General features: G+C 37.8%; 1 protein-coding gene across 1 annotated transcript; it reads right to left on the bottom strand.

Annotated features, from left to right (window-relative positions):
• Positions 1-3,101: 3,101 nt before the first annotated feature.
• Positions 3,102-20,078, bottom strand: KNG1 (kininogen 1). Its single transcript, XM_071566664.1, has 11 exons — positions 19,751-20,078; positions 16,770-16,880; positions 15,753-15,837; positions 13,226-13,398; positions 11,429-11,536; positions 9,245-9,326; positions 8,523-8,689; positions 7,039-7,146; positions 6,035-6,124; positions 4,442-4,571; positions 3,102-4,104 (listed from the first exon to the last, which is right to left on the bottom strand). The coding sequence occupies exons 1-11, from the start codon at positions 19,943-19,945 to the stop codon at positions 3,932-3,934; spliced, it is 1,422 nt and encodes a 473-aa protein (XP_071422765.1). The 5' UTR covers positions 19,946-20,078; the 3' UTR covers positions 3,102-3,931.
• Positions 20,079-20,419: the final 341 nt, after the last annotated feature.

Raw genomic sequence — 20,419 nt, 5'->3', positions numbered from 1 at the left:
CTTTGTAGCTTATGGTTGAATTTTCCCTGAGCAGCGGATTGAAACCAGTGCAGGAACAACAGTACTACCAGTATTCCTTATAGAAAGATGTCTCACACAATTAGGAAAACCTTCCCTCTCTCCCCCTTGAAGCAGCCTTCCTCTTATTTTAGAATGCAGTAGAAACATTGTGTTATTAATTACCTTTTACCAAATGAACTTCACTTAAAGCTTAATCAAAACTGTGGAAGTTGAATTGTACTAATGTAGTCTTGTAAACACAGCAGCTTTGGGAGTTGTGTGTGAGTAGCTGGTTACAGTATTGAAAATATCTGTTGTCATTGTTATTTTTTAAGAATATTTGAGGAATTTGTACTTTGGATTTGGTACAGCTCTGTCTACATGAAAATGGCCATGTAGTAATGTCATTTCTAATTCTGTAGCCTCTGATTTTATTCTCAGAGCTGATATTCCTAGATTGGGAGCAATTATCTTGGTGACTGGGAGACCTGAGAGAACAAGGAAGGAAATGGGTTCTTACATCTTATCAAGCGCAAGTGTTCATCGTTAATGCTCCCCATATTCTGCTGTCAGGTGTTTGCAGAGTTCGCTTCCCATGGCTTACACTGTGTCAACACAGCACGAGAGGATAATTGGAACTGCTGAGTGTGATTTAAAGGTCATGTCTGAATTATGGCAAAAATCCAATAGGCCATCCATAGTAAAGCTGAGGAATTTTTCACATGGTCAGTTAAAATATATATTTTTTTCCCACAGTCACAGGTGGAATGAACAAGAGAGAGAGAACATTAAATTCAGACAACAGCAGAATGGCTATCATGTAGCTCTGGATGTCAGCAGTATCATGAATAGAGGTTTAATTCAGACATGTTTTCATACTCCAGACTCCTATTGCTGATTATCTGCATCAGTAAGAATGCGATTTTTCTGGTGCAAGAGTAGCCCTTATATTTTATGTTCATGAAATTACACTTAGAGCATTATTTATACACCTTGCTCACAGTAAGTAACTGGCAAACTTCGGAGCTCTGTTGCTAGAGCTTAATATTTAAAACAGATTGCACAGATGGAGTGTTCTTATCTACAGGGTTACTCACCCAGACGAAACGCTGAGTGTTAAGCCTTCTAAACCTTTCCTGTCAATCACAAAACTGACAGAATTTGGAGATAATAAACCCTGTGGCAAAAAATGGGCCATCTCCTGGCCGAGGAGGAAAGTACTCATTCGGCGCTGTGGTCCCTGCATGGCACACACCAGCGCGATTCCAGAAGCAGGAGAAGCTGGGAGTTTTGCAGAGCTCTCAGCAGCAGAGCTGAAACAGCGTTGGTCAGTAGTTTTCTGACAGCAGATTCTTCCATCCGAAAGTGCTGTTTTGTTATAATTGAGAACACGTCAATGAGAAATTGAAATGTTCCATTCCAAAAATATCTGAACATTCTGTTTCAAAATTTTTAGACTGGAACACTGATTTTTATTCCAGAATGATTTTTTTAAGAAGTAATTATTTTTGTAAATTATAAAAGCAAATTGAAATTGTCATCTTTTTATTAAACATTAATGAAACCTCACATCATCACTATAGCACTTGGTAAATGACTGCTCAGCCTGTGTCTCACTGCTCGTGATTGAGTACGTGTGACTCTGTGGGGAGAGTATGTCAAGGGTGTGACTGTCTTTTCGTTCAGATCAGGGACATTGGAAATGAGAAGAAAACTTTGTTTTTCTCATCTTTGCATTTTTATTTCTTTTACTCTAATTTTGCACTAATTACTTAAATTGCTATAGCGATTTAAAGAAAAACTGGCTTGAGCTTGTGCTCTTTTTCATAATTTGGCAGCATTATTGAAAGAGTTTCCAGATACAACCAAAATCATACCAGACAAAATGCAGAAAAAAAGAAAAGAAGCAGAGAACTAAAGTCTCAAGGTTTAACTTTGTCTGGCTTTGTAAGTTTAGTACTTGTTATGTGGTAAAATGAGAAGATAGACTTTGCATTTTATGCTACAAGGAAAGGAATTTAAAAAACCTCAGGATCTGACTAGTGATTGATCCAAGACTTATGTATCTTTCTTTAAAATAGGCTCCAGCTAAGTTGTCTGACTTCTGAAAGACTGGTAATTTAGTTTTCAGGAAGAAAAGAAGTAGGGTGGTTCTGACTGTTGTATCACCAGTCATGACAGATATGTCTAGGGCAGCCAATTACACTGTGTAAACAAAAAAAGTTTACATGCACATGACCAGGCTGAATTTATAGTCACAGGGACCATTTCTGATTTAGGACTTAATGACTTTTTCAGTAAATTTTAATGAAGCTTTTAATGCCATTAGAAAAAAGGAACCAGACACCAGGGAGGGCAGGTGTGCTTACGCTGCCAGGGAATGTTTAGATTCAGGCAGTAGGAGTTCAGTTCTCTGATGTGTTGGGGTCTGTCCCACCCCAGAGAGATCTTCCTGGTTAGGGTCTCTTGCTTTTTACTTTTGCTCCTCCCTCCCCTCTTCAGTTCCTGTCCTTTATAGTGGCTTGGCCATTGTGCCTTCACTCCTCCATCCCCTTCTCTCTGTTTAAATTTTTGCCACTAATTTGCTATTTTCTCTTGTTCTTTTCACCCTGTCCATATCATTCCACCCTGCCTCTGTCATTTCCACTTCTGTGCCTCCTGACCTTCCTTGTAGCTTTCTTCTCTTTCGAGGCATCCTGGACCTGCTGTGCCAAGACCTTTTGATCCTGTTCATCTATTCCTTTTGCATTCTCTGAGTGGACTTCACCTGTCTAGTTCTTCCTCACCAGGGCAGTGATGGCAATAGAAGGGCAGCACAAAACATTCCCAGCTGTTGAATATATAGTCTTGATGCTACAGGATCCCAGCAGCTGGGATGAGCAGCTTCAGGAAATTGCAGTTGTCTTGGAGGATACTTACACTGTGCTTTCAAGCAATGTTGTCATTTATAGCAATGTTACCACCTGTAGGACCTTACCCTGTCAATAACCTTTTACAGGACCAAGTAGTAGTTCAAACTGGTAAGCTGATCTGACATTAAAGTATTTATTTATTTCTCTGCATGATATTTTTTTTTAGCTGAATGAGTTTTTGGATCCACACAGAGGTAAAACATATTTTAATTTGCAAAAAATATTTTATGCTTTTTAGCTCATGTATCCCACCAAAAACTCCACCTTTAGAAGATACCCAGAATAGAAAATTCAGTCCAGTCTCAAAATTATGCACAACCTAATAATGGAAGAAGGAAAATAAATTTTAGGTGTCTCAACAGTTTTTAATTTTGGTATCTGATCTGTAATATTTCTGCACCTTTGCCACGTGAAAATCTGCCAATCAAAGTGCTTCTACTGTGTAGTTAATATGTATAGGGAATAATAAACCTGCTTTATTTAGGTTTCTCTCAGCTGTCCCTGTTATCCAACTGAACAAACTGCTAGTGATAGACTGGTGGCAATACTAATTTGTTTAAAGAAATTGACAGGTAAAACAGATTCCTTTGTTTTATTTTGTTCTTTATTTCACTCCAGTAAATCAGAGAAATACTATTTCGTATGTCTAAGAGGGGCTCCCTTGCTGTCTATTGTCTTGCTTTTGTCTTACCCATATTTGGTTGAGATTCCTCAAATAATCAGCAAAATTCTTTCTGCCATTGTTTTAAATATAATGCAATAAGATTTGATGCAATGATTCACTTTGTTCTAGAACATCTTGAGGCAGATGAGTTGCCCTGATTTACATATTTGCAAATATATGCAAATACACAGTATTGCCATATGGTCTTAGGTCCCCAGAAGTGTTGGTGACCTACTTGAGTATTTCAGTTAACAGAATAGGAGCTTTTGCCTCTTCACATTTTATACATTTCAAAAGGCACTGTTTTTCTTATTTTCTCTGTATCATTTCTGAAAAGACTCTTACAGTGTTTGAGTTATTGTAAAGCATCTGCAAGTTCAAAGCCTTCCACTGGATCAATGTTTTCTGCTGCAGAAGACAAAAGATCCTCATTTCTGAATTCTCTGGGAGAACTAGGAGGGGCTGGAAGGTCCAAAATTTGTTTCCATGGTTTTCCAGGACATCTGGGGTGAGGAGATTCTGGACGATCTGGCAACCCATTAAATAAAGAAGTATAAGGAAGAATTAGTGGCTCTGCAGGTGTACTGGTTTCCTTTCCTGCAACCCCTGGATTAACTAGCTCTTAGTGCTGTTTCAGCACTGGATGATTGGAAGGTTTTGATTTGATTAAAATCCCTTTCACTAGATTCCTCAGAAGTTTTGGGGTTTGGATGTTCATGTTTACCACTTTTACTGTGTTTTTTATGCCCACACCCATGGCCAGTTCTGCACCTGCAACCAATTTCATGTCTATGCCTTTTTTGAGACTCATTATCCTTTTTATATCCGTGCCTGTGCTTATGCCCATCTTTACACTCGGGTTCACCTTTGCCTTCCAGTTCCTGTCCACCATCTTTCCTCATTTCCTTGCCAGGGCTATGACTGTTTTCTGCAGCAGATGAAGCTAAAGCACTCCGGAAAGGTGTGAATCCAGGAGGTCTTCTTTGAAAGAATACCTGAAACACACAGCCATAATAGCCACATCTGTTACATGAAGAAGAGCAGTTGTTTCAGATCTGGGACATTCAGAAGCTGGCTCATTGCAGCACATGAATCATTTAGCAGATTTTTCAAGTAAATGAAATAATTCTCTCCTCTATCTGTGAAAAACATACAAAGAGAAACATCCTTCCAAATAAGTCTGGAGTATTTTAGCAACTATATGTGTAAAAGAAGAATGTCTATATTACTGAAATTCTGCCAGTTAGGGAGAGGAATGATACTACAGAAAGCAAAACACATGTACTTGTTTTAATTTATGAACAATACAGTTGATTTTTAGGACTAAATGTCCTCACAGTTGTTAGAATATTACACTTTGACGTATAAAACCTATTTATGCTAAAGGCTAACACATCTCTCAATAGTATCAATAGCAGAATACACAAATGCTCTGTGTTATTTTGTTATATAAAATGTAACTGTTCAATTTTTTCCTTCTGAATTTGACATATGCATTTCAGAATACTGCCTAGAAATAACACACATAGGTTAAAGCTGATAATATCAAACATTCAGTTGTTATTGAGTAATTTCTACTCTCACTGTTGGGCTGGAAGAAAAAGATTGAATACATGGTGTACAGTCACTGTGTCCAACATGATTTTAGTTTCTCTCAACAAAATGATCATTATCTAGCTGCAAATCAGAGTTATTTGGGACGGAGTTGAATCTGAAAGTTGAAGTGGATACAATATTGTGATGAAAGTAGAGAGAAGAGACATTAGTTGATACATAATGAATGAGTATGTAGTTATGAAAGTGCTGAGCACAGTGAAGTTATTAATTATGAGAGCAGGTTAATCTGTCCTTATTCAGTATACCATGGGAGTCAGCATTTGTTAAAAAACCTGCAATCATCAGTAGAAAATATCTATATTTCATTCCGAGACTGTCAAACTGACCCATGTTCAGGGCTAGTTAATTGTGGAACTGAGTAGGAAGGAATTGAAAGATCCTCCTCCAGAGATTGACAACTGTGGCAGGCGAGCTGCCTCTTGACTGATATGAAAGGGTTCACAGATGCTTTGGAAATCTGTGGGGTGTAATCATTGTGTTGCCAAATACATTTTTGTTTCAGTTTTTAAAACTAGTAGGAATAATAATTTAAAGGAGCTGATGGGGCTTGATACTTCAGAGCTTAGATCAACAGGCAGGACGTTCTCCCTGTGCTGTTACCTTTGTTGCTGCAATCACCTTGTTGGCCACTGTCTCACCTTGTGGTGAAGCTGACTTTGATGTCAGGTTGCTCAGGTTAAGGGGTGAGAGGGAAAAGTAGAATTACTGAGGCTGTTAAAAGAACTATGTGTTCCTTTATTTTTGGTACTAAATATGGCATAATTTGGAATAGATAAAGAATTTAATGACTGCCTTTTTTCTAAGCTCTACTTAAGTTGTGGGTAATGACAAGAAATCATACCAAAGATTGTTCTTCAGAGCAGTTAACCTTTGGAAGAATCTCATCCCCCCGTGGCTTCACATAAATTTTTGCTTCACATGACAATGTTGCCTGTTGACAAAACAAAACCAACACATTAAGGCAACAAAACATCAGACACATAGAAAGACAGTTGTGCCTGAAAAAAAAAAAGTTTTTTCTGATAATATTTAAAAATCCTTGGAACTTTACACAGATACTTATGAAATCTATCTTGAGGGTGGATATTTCTGTATTTTGTGGTCATAGTATGCCTGTGTGAACACTTTAATTCAACTTTGGATTTGAGACTGTGGTTTGAAAATTGGATTTTTCATCTCCAGCGCTTTTGGAGCACCATTTCACCTCATTATATTCCTAAGAAATATTGTTTGTTGATAGTAGTTCTCCTACTAAAAACTGGGAAATTGAAGTAGAGAGAAAGACCTTTTTTATTTTTGTACTGCTTGTTGCACCAACAAATTTTAAAATCTGACAGGTAAGCACTGTTCATATGGTGGGAAAAGAAAGGGGAGATAAAGCCCCCCTTCCCAAACTCCCTTGCCAGTGGCTTCTGGTCCCATCAGCATTACTTTCCAGTGTCTAGAACACATTTCCCTGGTATCAGCAGCTTGCACTCCAGGGACATCATTCCTTTGCACACAACTAACACTCCAATCTCATGTTTCCCTTAGCTGCAAGTCCCCAGAGTCAGGAGTATTGCAGCTATTTCATTTCCCTGCAGCCTGCTTCTTTCCTTTCTTGGGTTAATTATTATCAAAAGAAAGTTTCTTTGGCTTTGCAGTGAGCACTGATCCTGCAACGGGAGTTCAGGGTTTCCTAATATGTCACTGACTTGGGTTACAGAGAAAGGTGCTCTCCTTGAAACGTTTACTGAAAGAGGTAACAGAACTCAGGATGTGATTTTACTTAAGTGTTTACAATTGCTGGTGCAGATGAATTTGTCCATTAGGAACATTACAGTTGGCAATATCATCATTACTTACACTGTTTGATGTGGCTTCACAGTCTTCATTAAGTTCTTCAAACTCTTTCTTTGAACAGTTTGTCTTCCAGGCTTTAAATTCTACTTGATAATTTAGTCCTGCAACCACCTGGAAATGTAACAAGAAAGCTATACTAAAAGCATTTTATTGGAAAGGGTTCACAGGAAAGCTGGTTTCCTACGAGCTTATACTACTTATATTCTACAAGTCCTATCTGCTGGGGCAACATATGTTAAGAAGAACAATATTAAAATATTCGTCAGTAAACCTATCTGTTTCTAATCAACTAACTTATTTACTCCCATTCCCATTCTCAAAAATTCCAGCATTGAAGATGAAGGAAACAGAAAGTTCAGAATAATATTGGGCCCACAATTTTGAGTCTGTTTTTTTTTTATGCCTGTAGTAATTTCATTAGTAACAGATGAAATCATTGGCACTGCAGAGAGCCAAATATGATGTAAGAAAAGGGGAATGTGAGTAAAATGAAGTGCATGATGAACAGGCTCAGCTGAAAATGAACCTATTTGCCAAATGCAATAAAGAGAGAATCTGCAATGGTTCAAGAATGTGCTTTCAATGAGTTCTCTTAGTACTTTTCACAGAGTTTGAGATAATATATCTTGCTTCAGAGACAGCAGGCAAAACATGAAATTTTGTCTTTCTGAAGGCTATTTTAAAAATTTATGCATGCTAATATCAGTCATGATATGGAAAGTCAAAAAGAAAAAAAAACAGTTTGAAAGAAGAAAACCCACAGATGTTATTAGTAAGATAACATGAGCTATTCAGGTGTGAGCAAATATTTTCTGTACTTCTCTGTTTTATATTCAGTTCTGTCCTTAACTTCTCTTTTGATGTGTTGGAACAGTAAACAAGGCAGGTGCAAGTGCTGACCAATATTATCCTCCTGATTCCTTGTTCTTCTTTATCCAGCTCTATTTATCTGTTTATCTTATGTTACACACAGACATAATTTCTGAATCTAGCTGGAGTTTTATTAGCAATACAATCAGTATATAAAATAACAGATTTCTAAGGGAAATTGAGAAGCCTCATTTCTTGGACCATTCAGCTGCTGTAGGGTAGACACTGCATAAAAGAAGATAGAGTATCGATGGGGTGGATCAAGGGAGTAGTTCTGTCTAATAAATCTTTTGTACTTTAAAAGTCTCAGATATGTTACAAAGGCTGGTAAAAAGTGGGGTAGATACAAAGAAACCAAATCCTCTGAGTCAACTTTCTTCCCATGCTTTTAAAATCATTTTGTTCTAAGAAAAAATTAAAATTTCAAGATACGGGAGATCTTTAAATAATTTTTGAATGCAAGACAAGATGGATATAAATTGCTTGGATATTTCAGTTACCACATGTATCAACACTTAGAGAAAAACATTATTTCAAATCTAAATACAAACTTTAGCTAACATTCAGCTCAGACCAATGATAACATCCTGTCTGTTCCTCATGTTTTTGATCCCAACCTGAACTGTCGCTGATTGTATTTGGCCAGCTTTATAGTAGAAATCATCATTGCTCTCTGCATTATACTTCTCCATAGAAACCTTCAGTAGTTTCTTCAGTTCTGGGCTGGTGTTTGGGATAGCCTTTGGACAGCCTGGGCAAATGGCAGGAACTACTGGTTCTTCAGCTGAAAGAGACCAGCAGATTTAAGATCTAAGAAACAAAAGAGTCAGTGTAGGTAAAGGCTGGGGAAAACAGTTCGTTATGAACCCCTGCCATTTGGAATGCTTCGTATTTGGGTCTGTGAAGTGAACCCAAAATATCTTTGAGTTTTACATCATCAGCAATATCACATGTTGGTTATCTAAAAGAACACTGCATCAGCATCTACTGTCACACTGGACACTTAACAGCAGTTTTCTCATAGAAACAAGAATTGCCTGTGCCCGTTGTGAGTAGCCAACATACAGGGAGAGGGAACAGCTGTACGTGTGGGAAGACCTGATTTAGGTGAAGCAGGAGGTGCATGTAATCAGCAATGGATTCGTGTGTTGAAGAAAACCAAGGCTGAATGGGTGAGAATGCGGCACTTACTACATGGAGGAATACTGTACTCCCTGTTATAAAGCTCTGAAGCTGTGATAATCTGTCCAGATAGATGACTGGAGGAAAAAGTAAAAATAATAATAAAAAAACATTGAAAATTGCAGGACTTTTAAAACTGATAGTGCCTATGACATACCTGAAAAGCTGCATTCGCTTTGGATGTCTCCGATCTGTGCCTGAAGATTCAGATATGCTTTGGCCTCACATTTGCCTACACGCTGGAGTAAAAAATGCAAAACAGTTCCTTCTTATATGGAAATAATGAACAAACTGACATCCTAATATCTTCCTGCTAATAGAATAAGTCAAGCATGCTACTAATAATTCCTTCCTTCAATATACTGGGAGCCAGAAGCCTGACAGACAATCTGCAGAGCCAATAAATGATCAGGATTCAAAAGGACCACTTGGAGAAAATAAAATCATAAGAAAGAAGCCAAATGAATGTAGTCATTACAGCGCAAAAATGAGGAGGTTTACAAGCCAGAATCCTATTATATGGAGAACTCTGTGAAATTTCTGTCTTAAACTGCACAGCTCAAAAACAAAAATTACACAATTATTGAATTAAACATTACTGAATTTCTTGTATTTACTCAGGCCTACTAAAGGAATTGTGCTAAGTTACTTGCTTAAAATTTTCTTGATATCTTAGGGCTGAAAAAAAACTCCAGATATTCACCCTCTTTTTTTTTAAAGGTTATAGAGCCATTAAATTGATTTCACCATTCCAGTGATTAGAAATGATAATAAGGGTAGAACTAGAGGGAATTAATCCATCAAGGAGAGATTAGGGGGTTTGTGGTAAACAGAAGTCATATTTTGCAGATTTGTCAAAGTTTTTCAAAAGCACCAACAAAGATGGGTAAAGAGACCTGTTAATAAAATATACAGAGATTTTCCAAAAGGTTTTGGTGAATTCCTTTACCAAATTAACTGTAGAGTAAGAAAGAAGACTTAAAATTCAGGATCAAGATTTTAGGTCAATAACAGATACTTGAAAATGTAATCCATAAAAAAAATCTACTTAGTAGTGGTTTAGAAAAAAAAAATAATGTCAAGGCTTGTTATCCAGGTTAAAGAGATTTGCATTACATCCCACTATGGCTCACTGGTTCTCATGTGTGTTGAATACAGGGTGCAGTTCTGGTCCTCCCAGTTAAAAATGAACAGTACTAAGCTAAATAAAGGTACAAAACAACTTCTATTGAATTTGGTCATTACAAGACATGGAATATTCATGGAATATGGTAGTCTAATAATATCTGTCAATGATCTATTAGCAAGGCTCCTTAACAGTTCAGGGGATAAGTGCTAATGATCTAATCCCACCAGCCCTGGGTGACCAAGGCAGTACAGGAGTGAGGGAGCACTCCTGCAGTAGGTGAGGTGACTGAAGTCATCACCTTTAGGTGACAGCTGGGGAAACTCGGACTCAAGCAGATTAAGTAACTTGCTTAAGGTTTAAGGGCAAACACGGCTAACGCAGGGATTTGCTTCAGCTAGTCTTGTTCTCACGCTTCTGTTATTTACTACAGTGTTGTCATTCTTTCCTTTTTTGATCAATACTTCTGAAACACTCTTGAGATGTACAAGGAGTGATTGTCAAACAGGAGAAGCTCTTGAATGTGATGCTCTATAGTGCACTTCCACAACAGCTGAAACAGGTGCCAGTTCAGTCCCCTCCCATTCACCACCACTGCTCATGGTGACTCTGCATTCCTGCCTTGTGTTGGCAGAATTGTTCATCTGATGCCCTCATGAGCTGGTTCAGGGAGGTCAGTTGAGAGAGGAAGCCTCTATTTTTGGTACAGCTACTTCAGTTCCAGGTCAGAGAAGCTGAGAGAGGACTTGATTTTGCAACACTTTAGCTAGATTATGTATATTTGTTAATAAATTTGTTTTGAAATTCTCTTATTTGGACTGTGGTAGAGGATAAGTAATAATGGAGCTACTTATTTTCTTAGAAAATATGTCTTAAGCCAGAGAAATGATGCTAATTTTAATTATTGCTTATTGGGTTGTATATGAGTAACTCCATGGATATCTGGATAGGAACTTCTCAAAGTATTTATTATTTGGGTGAGACTGTTTAGATTCTGTACATTAATCTGTAAACATCTCAGCCGTCTCTTAGTCACTGACTCAGGAGAAAACATGGATATTCTAATTGCATAAATAGACAGTTATGTGTAAGACTGGATTTAAACTTCATTCACAAAGTGAAGTAAAACTTATAGCAAAATATTTTCTAGTCAGATACCAGTGATTTTTTTTAATATGATATTTTCTTGATAAATAGATTTTGAAGATGACTTACACCTCTAGAAGTAATTCTGCACTCTGGAGTTAAATCTGGAAATTGTTCTTTGGAGCAATTAGTCTCCTCAATTTCATATATAATTTTGTAAATCCATCCAGCTACCACCTGAAAGAGATATTTAGGTTACACATTATGTAAACCAATACAAAATTGCAAGTAAAACTACTAAATGTGATTAGCAAAAAAAGCAAAACTAATCTAGTGCTTTCCCATCAAATCACTTTGCAGTTGTTAACCAGAGTGTCCATGGATAGCAAAATAACTTTTTGTCCTTGCAATACGAAAAGTAAACCAAGTCCTGCATATGTTAGAAGTGCACGTTGTATTTGGTTCTATTTCTCCTGGCAAGCCTCATGCTCCTGACTTTCTTGTCCTCTCCTCCAAAGTACCTGTTACTTATTACTGACAATGACAGAAAACTGGTGGGGATGGATGACCATGCTAATACAGCCTAGCAAATCCTGCATTCCTGAGCGTGGGACACACTAAGACAGTATCTGAACAATGTAACTTTGGACTGCTGGCATCATTTGTTGCTGGGTGTCCTACATTTATCAGCTTCCTGTAACTGTGTCTATCCTAGGCTTTACCTTCTCCCACACACTTTGTCCAGATTTGTGACCCCTTTTTAAAAAAATTTTTCTCTAGGAAGTTGTTCCTTTTTCCTCACTGTGGCTACTGCTTCTCACTCATGAAATCTCTCTATATGATGGTGTTGAGCCAAGTAACACTGAATTAAGAAAGGAGAAATCATCAAATGTAGAAACTTTCCACCCCAGATGAGTTGAAGTAGAGGGCTCTGACCAGTCTGTGTTGGCCAGGGGTTGCATGATGGGTCTCTTTCCAGCTGCTGGATTGCAGCCTGTCTCTGACATTTTGTCATGTGGCTTAAATGTTGGGCAACTTCGTCTTTCAGCAAACAGGCTCAGTGCCATCAGTAAATATAAAGAGGACAGTCTGAATTAAATTATGGGTCAAACTGACATGAGACCAGAAGATGCTTTTTGACTAATACATACATATTCAAACAAAAGGGTCTGTATTTTGTGTCAGGTTATATACTATTTCAAAACCAAATATGAATCTTTACTTTGTAGTGACATCACACCAGAGCCTTTCACAGAGAAGGAGTTGTTGCATGGAATACCAGATGACACAGGATTTCTACAGTCTAAGCAGTCATTTCTTGCAAAACAGATATTTCTATATGAAGAAATCTTACAGTGAGTGGCATTCTGACTTTTTGTTTTTCTTACCCATCTTTCCTATGCAGGGTTTACCCGTGCTATATTGTATAACAGCTGCTGACATATGGGCCCTATTGCTTAGCAAAAACATAGATGCCTGCTGCTGTTTGAGAGGCTGTAGAGTATGTGAGACATCTGTGCAGGCTGGCAGCTTTGGCACAGACCCTAAGAGAGATCTGGTCCTCCTGGAGCCTCAGGGAGAGACCAAGTGAGGTACCCAGGAGAATCTGAGATGACACAAGGTGCATGTGTCAGCTCTGAGTGAAAATAATCTGGTGCTAAACACTGGTTAGATGCAACTGCAGATAAAGAAAAAAATCTGGGTATCAGCTATCAGTTGACAACTCTGAAAATCCAGTATGTAACTGTTAATGGTTCCTTATAAATGAAGATAATTATTCATAGAATCTACACTTTATATGCATTTTGTAGGCATTATGAACTATATGCCACCTTAATATCAGAAAAGTACACAAAACCAACAAGGTGCCTGCTTTGGTTGGGTTTTTTTTTTTTGGCAAAATTTAGAGAAAAGTAATGCACAAACCTGTCTTCTAGCTTCTTTTATTTCCACAAGCTTAAAAAGGATGGGCTCAGAACTGTGTTCGTTAAACTTTTGAATGGCTCTTTTCAGAATTTCTGACACTTGTGAACTGTCAGTTGATATAGGATGAAAGCATCCAAGACATGGAGCCTGAGTAACTCTTATCTTTGACACATCTGAAAAAGAAACGAATAAAAAAACATAGGGCTTCAAGTAAAACAGCCTTAGGATTTAATTTTTCCTACCTGGGAATGAGCAAGAACCCTTTCTGCTTCTAACTGGTGTGATGAGCAAACCCCACATTCCAGTTTCAAGGCTTGCAAAGACATTCGTTGTATTCAGAAACGTGCTCTGGTTTGTGGTGGCCAAGGCCATCCATTGCATTAGGATCCAGACACAGTTCCAGCAGTAAACTCCAAGTAATTACTGAATCTTTGACAAAACCTGGCATGTAGTTTTGACACCATTAAGGAAGGGTCATTTCCCATTCAGTCAGGGAAGAGCCAGTGGAGGCTACAACTTGAAGGGGATGTTCTTCAGATCCTTCAAAGCTCACCCATATGAGTGCAGTGGCAGCTGCTTGTTGTCCTCACAGTGTTGGAGATGGAGACTTCAGCAGGAGTTTTTTGGCTTACCCATATGAACTGTTCTGACTCCAGGTGCCCTCAGGACTGCAGTTGGACTGTTCTACTGCCCCTGCTAGTCACTGTGGCTGCCAGGTACTTCTTGGTGTTACCTTTGGGTTTAACCAGCTGGATTGGCTGTGGATACACAAGCTTGACAGGGATGCTCAAACTCCTGTTTCCTACTACTAATCCTATTAACTCTCTTTCCTTTCTAGTAATCATGGATTGGATTTTCATAAATTAATTTTATAGTTCAGTACATAAATTAATTTCACGATTCAGTGAGCTTGAGAATGAAAGTGGGACAATATGTGGTCTCTGTGGAATTGAAGTAAAATTTGTGTGCCTGATCTTCAGCTGACATAAACTGGCTGTGATGGAGTTATGCCAGCTTGCACCAGCCAGGAAACCAGTCCAGGGTCAGTTAGATCAAACTGCTCCACCAAAAAGGCTGAGCAGTGTGGTACGTAATATGGTGGAGAAATTCTCACCCATCAGGGTCTGTTGTTTTACTCTTTTTGTTTGAATTCTTTGGATCTGGTTTGGCTCCTCTGTACATCTGGACTATCTCAGTGCAAGTAGTAGTATTTAGCCTAACTCTGCAAGGAGTATGGTAACAAACTCTGGCTCTTAGTATTTCCAGCATCACTTAATTTTGACTCAATAATGACAAATATATACATGTTACAGAAAAGTGTGACCGTGTTTTAAGTAAGTAGCAACAAAGTAGAGAATAAACCAACAGCACACCCAGTTCTAGAGCAATGGTGGTCTCGGCACTTCCGTAAGTACGATGCTGAATAAATGTGTTCTCTTTTCAGAGTTGTTTTAGCTTGGTGAGAAGAAATGAGCTTCTTAGGCTGAATACATGACTCATTTAATTTGTGTATGGGATTTTTTGCTTTCTAAGCAAAGATTCAGATGCAAGTTTCCCATTCATTCTTTAAATGGCAACTAGATGTCACCATTGCCCTACGAATCCAGCAGAATGTGGCGTTTGTGTGCTGCAGTTCCTAGAAGGACACTGGCTGTAGGCAAGATAACTGGCTTTAAACAAGATAACTGGGAACAAAATACAAATATTGATTGCCAAACATCTCAAAAATCATGGTAAATATTTCTGTAGTTAATAGCTAGATGGGTGTTTTAATGCTAGCTTGAGTATGTCGTTCAAAACATTAGGCATACAGATCTCAGTTGCAAAGTTGTAAAAGTGTGATTTCTTTTTAATAAAGGAAATTACTAGGTGAATATAATCGTCATATATGAATGTCCTATGGGCGAGAAATACAGTACTTATTTTAAAGGTCTGAAAGATATCACAGTCTCATATAATTACATTGCTGCTAGATTTTTATTTTGTAAATGAATTTTTTTCTTAGTTGGGGTAAATACTTGTTTTGGTAACCTTTAACAGAAATAATTTACTCATTTTTAGTTTGGAGAAAGTTAAGCTGCAATTTTTTCATATAAAGTTGTTTTTTCTAATAATTCCTAGGCACAATTTTATATGTAAACAAGTAAGGGCAGAAAGTTGAAGTGTGACAAGTTGTATCTAGTCTCTTAAGTTACTGATGTGCTTTTTGTCTTAAGCAAAAGAAAATTCATTCATTTTAACTTGGTATAATTTCAGTGCTTGAAGAAATCTACTACACACACGTGCTCATTTTAATTACCCTGGGCAGAAACTGCTTGTACTTTACTGACTTAGTCTCTATGTGTGTAACAGTGAAGTGGAATTTTTTCCTTAATACATAGTTGCTTATGGAAGATTATTTATAAATGTCTAAATAGAATGATAAGGAGCTTCTACCTTTAAAATGACCTGAAAGTCTCAGCATTATATTTATTCCATTCTTATTTGTCAATGTATTTGTTGAATCCTGTCCCAAAGATTTACATACCTGAGGAAATTTTGCATTCTTGTGAAACGTTACTTGTTTTGTCAGCATCATTCATGTGGACTCGAGCTACGCATTCTCCTGTTTTCTGCAAAAACATATGGAAACAATTATCTTAAATTAGCTGAGGAAAAAGACAGTGCTATATATTCCTCTAGTTGTTGAACACAGCTGTCAGTTGCAACTGAGTTTGGGGAAGGGGTTCATATGTATATTTGCAGTAATGTCTAATTTGCTGTTTTCTTACTGGAAAAGGAGCAGTTTTGTTGATTATGAGGAAAGTAGGGGATGAGCCGAGCAGATAACTTGAAAGATTAGTTGATCAATACACATCATACAAATACAAAACAAAGAATTTACAGTCAGAATAATGGAAATGAACACATCCTCTTAAGTAAAGACTGGATAAACTGTCTATTTACCCAATTTCCTCTCTGCTAGTACAACGTGTGCAGCAATGACCGTGACATTTCATATAGGTTCAAAGTATATTATCATTCTGTGTACTGTGAGAAGTACCAGTGCCTTTCACTGGGAACATGCAGTGTTCCTGCAGTGTGTGTGCCCCCTCTGTACCTCCTCTGGGTGCTCTCTGGTAGCACAAGCCAGACCTGCTTTGCATGGCTGGGAGCCCTCTGCCAAATTTCCTGCCATAGTGGCCTCCATGTCAGCATTTGGTTGTGCAAGTTTCCATTATACTTAATTTACAGAAAGTTTTACAGCCTGTGCACTCTCACGTGTGCACGTACCTTATGTTGGGTTTATTGTCAACCTTCATATTGAAGGGCTGAAATGTTCCTTTCCGCATATATTCAGGATTGTAAAGGAAAAATCATGATTATAATGGTTAACTTTAGAATTGTAAACATTTCTGTACTGTACTTTAGTCATATAAGCTCTCAGAAGCACCACAGCTAAAAACGTTAATATTTCTACTGTATTTTTCTCCAGGCAATTACAGTCCTGGTCATTATGCTGGTGTTTCTGAACAGAGAACTTGTAAAAAGGACAGATACTTACAGCCTCTGCAGATGGTTTGTAGTGACAGTGTTGCCAGGGTATGTTCTCCTCAATGGCACAAGAGGTTTCAAATATTTGATATTTCACATAGAATTGTGCATCAGGACCTGCCTGGATTAAAACCATATACATGTCATCATTTGCATAGTAATAAATCAAGTGAAAAGATAAGAAGTCCAAAAAGCAAATACTATTTGTTGGTTACCTTGTATTTTATAGATGATTTCATATTGGCTGCTCGTCTACCAGATCATGGTAGTTCAAATATTAACTTACCGAATTATATTACTTAGCCCTTATCCACAATGACAATATGTTGATATAATAGATACAATATGCTCAACTTCATTTTAACTTGTAGTACCAAGGGTTTTAGAGCCAGGAAGAAGTGGTTAGGTTTTACACTCTCATTCAAATGTACTCAAAAAAAAGCCAATTTGTGTGGCTGTTTGGATAGTTAGCATAATCACCAGCTTGGACTGTGCTCCTGTCTGACTCCCTTGCTCTCACTCTTGGCCTCGTCCCAGATCTGTCTGCTTTCCTTCTGTGCAGCTCCACTGGCAGCCTGGGCACAGCAGCCAGCAGCCCTCAGGCAGCCTGGCAGTGCCCAGACAGCCTTTCCTCGGCGGTGCCAGGGAACTTCAGCTGCCCTGCCTGTGGGGAGGGGTGGGGAGGGCATGTGCTCTGGAGACAGCCCTTGGCAGTGCCTGCAGTTTTCTGTAGGCATTGAAGGCTGAGCTGCACTGGAGGGCAGCCTCAGGAATCCCATCAGATGAAATAAAAAGTATTGAGCAAAGTTTGGCCTGGCCAGTGGAAGTATTTCAGAAATTGGTAAATCAGTAGTGGACATTTTCTCCTTGCCATAAACCAAGTAGTGATACTATGCCTACGGGTAATAGTGACACACTCTGAGGTTTGTGGTTCATTCTTTAAAGAAGACATGAAGTCAAAAGTAACTAATCTCTTACAGCCACTAAAAATGCTCTGCCAATGTGATTTTTCAAATAAAAGCAAGCACTGGCTGTACTTTAGCACTGGTTATTCTCAAATAACCAGTTATTATTCTCTGTCTCTGCTGGGAGAATTAAATGGTAATTCTTGCCTTAGTGGCACCAAGAAAGTGAAGCTGAGCTGGCGTGGGTGGCATATACTGGATTTACACTGATATAGACACAGAATTATATTCTGCTTTCTCTCAGTTCCTGTTATGTATTGCTACAGCTACGAAGAAATGTACAAGTACCTGATATAATGGTTGCAGGTTGTAAGAAAGGATAAAAAGGGCTCTAAAAATATAATAGACTTAATCCTCAGCAGGAAGAAATTGACATTTATGGAGCTGCATCAGATTATGTTATCTGGGACTTAAAAAGAGCCAAATTCTGTTCTCTCTTACGGTGTTCTAAATCTGCAATAAATCAGCTCAGTGAGTAAACAAAATACATAAGAAAAGACATTGCTTCTGTATGTGATTTGCTTTTGGTTTATTTCATTATTATTATGAACAGCTATGCCTTTAACTGGGGCAGGTTTAGTCTTTCACTAGTCAGCTTTTATGTTTTATTACCCTATCAATAATGAATGTACATGAATATGTAATAACCAGCTATTTAATTAATGCATTCAACATTGTGAGACTAGCAAGGGGTAAAATTTATACTCTTTTTAGAAAAAGAATCTCAAATATGAAGAAATTTCAATTGCAGATTCCTTTTCTCTGTTTTTTACTTAACATCATAATCAGATCAATGATTCAAAGTAATAGTTGATTTCCACTTCAGATCTTTTAAGAAAAGGAAAGATATATATCTCGAGAAGGAAAGATGAATAATAATTGCAATAAATGGGTATTCTTAAAAACAGAACTGTTCAAGATAAAATACCACAACTCTATCTGTCCTTTGGGAACATCAGCAAAAGGAAGGTGATATTAAAGCTCTGATACAGAGATGTTTGCATTTGGCTATTGTTAAGGATGTGTGTAGTTCAATGAAAACAGTGAGGCTATTAATTTATTTAATATTAATTGTATAAAGGGTTTTCAGATTTTAGTTTTTGTCTCCACATGCTAAACTCTCCCCAGTGTGCAAACAGGAACACCAGAGGGCAGGTGTGGGACATGTGGGTAGTTTGCTGTAAGGCATTTCGTAACACGACCCTTTTCTGAGGTCAATTTCTATCTGGTTAAGAGCGTCTCGTGATTTTGGGCTGCACAGTATTCTCTCTGACACTGAATTTCTCGTGGTTTACATCTGAAAATCCAATCCAGTAGAAAAAAAATGCTAATGTTATTTTCAAGTAAAGTAGTGCTTGTCATTATTATGGTAATACCATCTTTGTATGCCTCTCAGAGGTAAATACTCCTTTTGTTAGATTAAGGCTATACAGAAGGACTACAGGCAAAGGATCATGTTGCATTCTTTCTTTCATCTGTAATTTTAGCTGTCACCCTCTTTGACTAAAATACCACCTAGTGCTGTTAGTTAGATCTTGGACTTTGGACAAGTGTCAATGAAATAATATTTGCAAACAATTCAGAGTATTGCAAAATTTATCAGGTCATTCTTTTTTGTGACAGAAGCTCTTGCTAAGTCAAGATTATAATAATGTTTTTAGTAAACGGGTTTTTGCCATTGATCTGAAAACCTTAGTGGTGATGAAAAGGGGTAGAATTCCCAGCAAAGAAAGGAGAAAACAGAGTGGATTAGTAAGATAAATTGTATTAGTGATAGAAATTTTGTATTCTTTAGTCCTTGTATTAGTAAGCAATTCACCAGCCCACATAGTTCTGTTGATAAGAACATAATTACGTCCTTGCTTGTCATGGGAATGAGTATCTTACTGTGCAAGTCACTTTGATTTTTTGAAATGTTTTTGCAAGAGACTGTGCTGTCATTCATGCCCCCTTATGAACAAGGTGGAGATAAGCTGATTCACACTGCATAAACAATTCCAGCCCTTTCTTTGCAAAGTCTACTTACAGTTCTCTGTGCTTCCGTCACCACGTATAGAGCAAATTGATTACCAGTTGCTCTTTCTCCATTGTATTTCTTCAGTGCAGCGTCAACAGCTTTAAAGACATCAGGGTCATCGCAGTCCGAAAATTCAGATGGAAGAGGGGTGGCTCTGCTACAGAAAAAACTACAGCAGAGTGCTAGTACAATAAAAGGTTTCATAATTGGATAAAAATGCCCCCTGAATTAGAAGGCTTTTTAAAAACCAAATGGAAAAGGAATGCCTGGTAAGGCTTTAGTCACTTCGTCTGTTTTTCAGGAGCAATAGCTGAGTAAACAAAATGAGTGGGTTGTTGGGGTTGGTTGGTTCTCATCACAGCCTGTTTATACTGCAAATAAACTTCTGAGTTTATCTAAATAAACTTTGTGTGGTCACCAGAATGACACTAAGGTTATCCACCTGCCATCAAGATAACAGGATGAATGGTTACAGCTGGGGTCAGGTTTAGACCAAGCAGGACAGCTCTTGAGCAAAAGAGAATGTTTGTAGCTTTCTGACTTTTTAACACCTAAACTGCTACTGAGAATAAATTTTATAAGGCTTAAATAAAACACCCAAGAAGGTCACAGTGGCAAGGATGTTCTGGACAACAACATCATAAATTTTATAGATATGTTTAGTGTTCAGACTGCAAT

Source organism: Pithys albifrons, chromosome 11, assembly GCF_047495875.1.
Source record: "Pithys albifrons albifrons isolate INPA30051 chromosome 11, PitAlb_v1, whole genome shotgun sequence".
Lineage (NCBI taxonomy): Eukaryota > Metazoa > Chordata > Aves > Passeriformes > Thamnophilidae > Pithys > Pithys albifrons.
Note: the sequence above shows the minus strand (reverse complement) of the source record. Positions and strands in the feature narration are given on the sequence as shown.

Bases quoted from the DNA above. Each gene is read 5' to 3' on its own strand.
- KNG1 (XM_071566664.1), bottom strand. From the start codon at position 19,945: ATGAAACCTTTTATTGTACTAGCACTCTGCTGTAGTTTTTTCTGTAGC. The intron at 9,327-11,428 runs GTAAGTCATCTT...TTTTTACTCCAG, and splicing joins GCAGAATTACTTCTAGAGGT to CGTGTAGGCAAATGTGAGGC. The intron at 4,105-4,441 runs GTGAACCCGAGT...ATGGGTTGCCAG, and splicing joins ACAGGAACTGGAAGGCAAAG to ATCGTCCAGAATCTCCTCAC.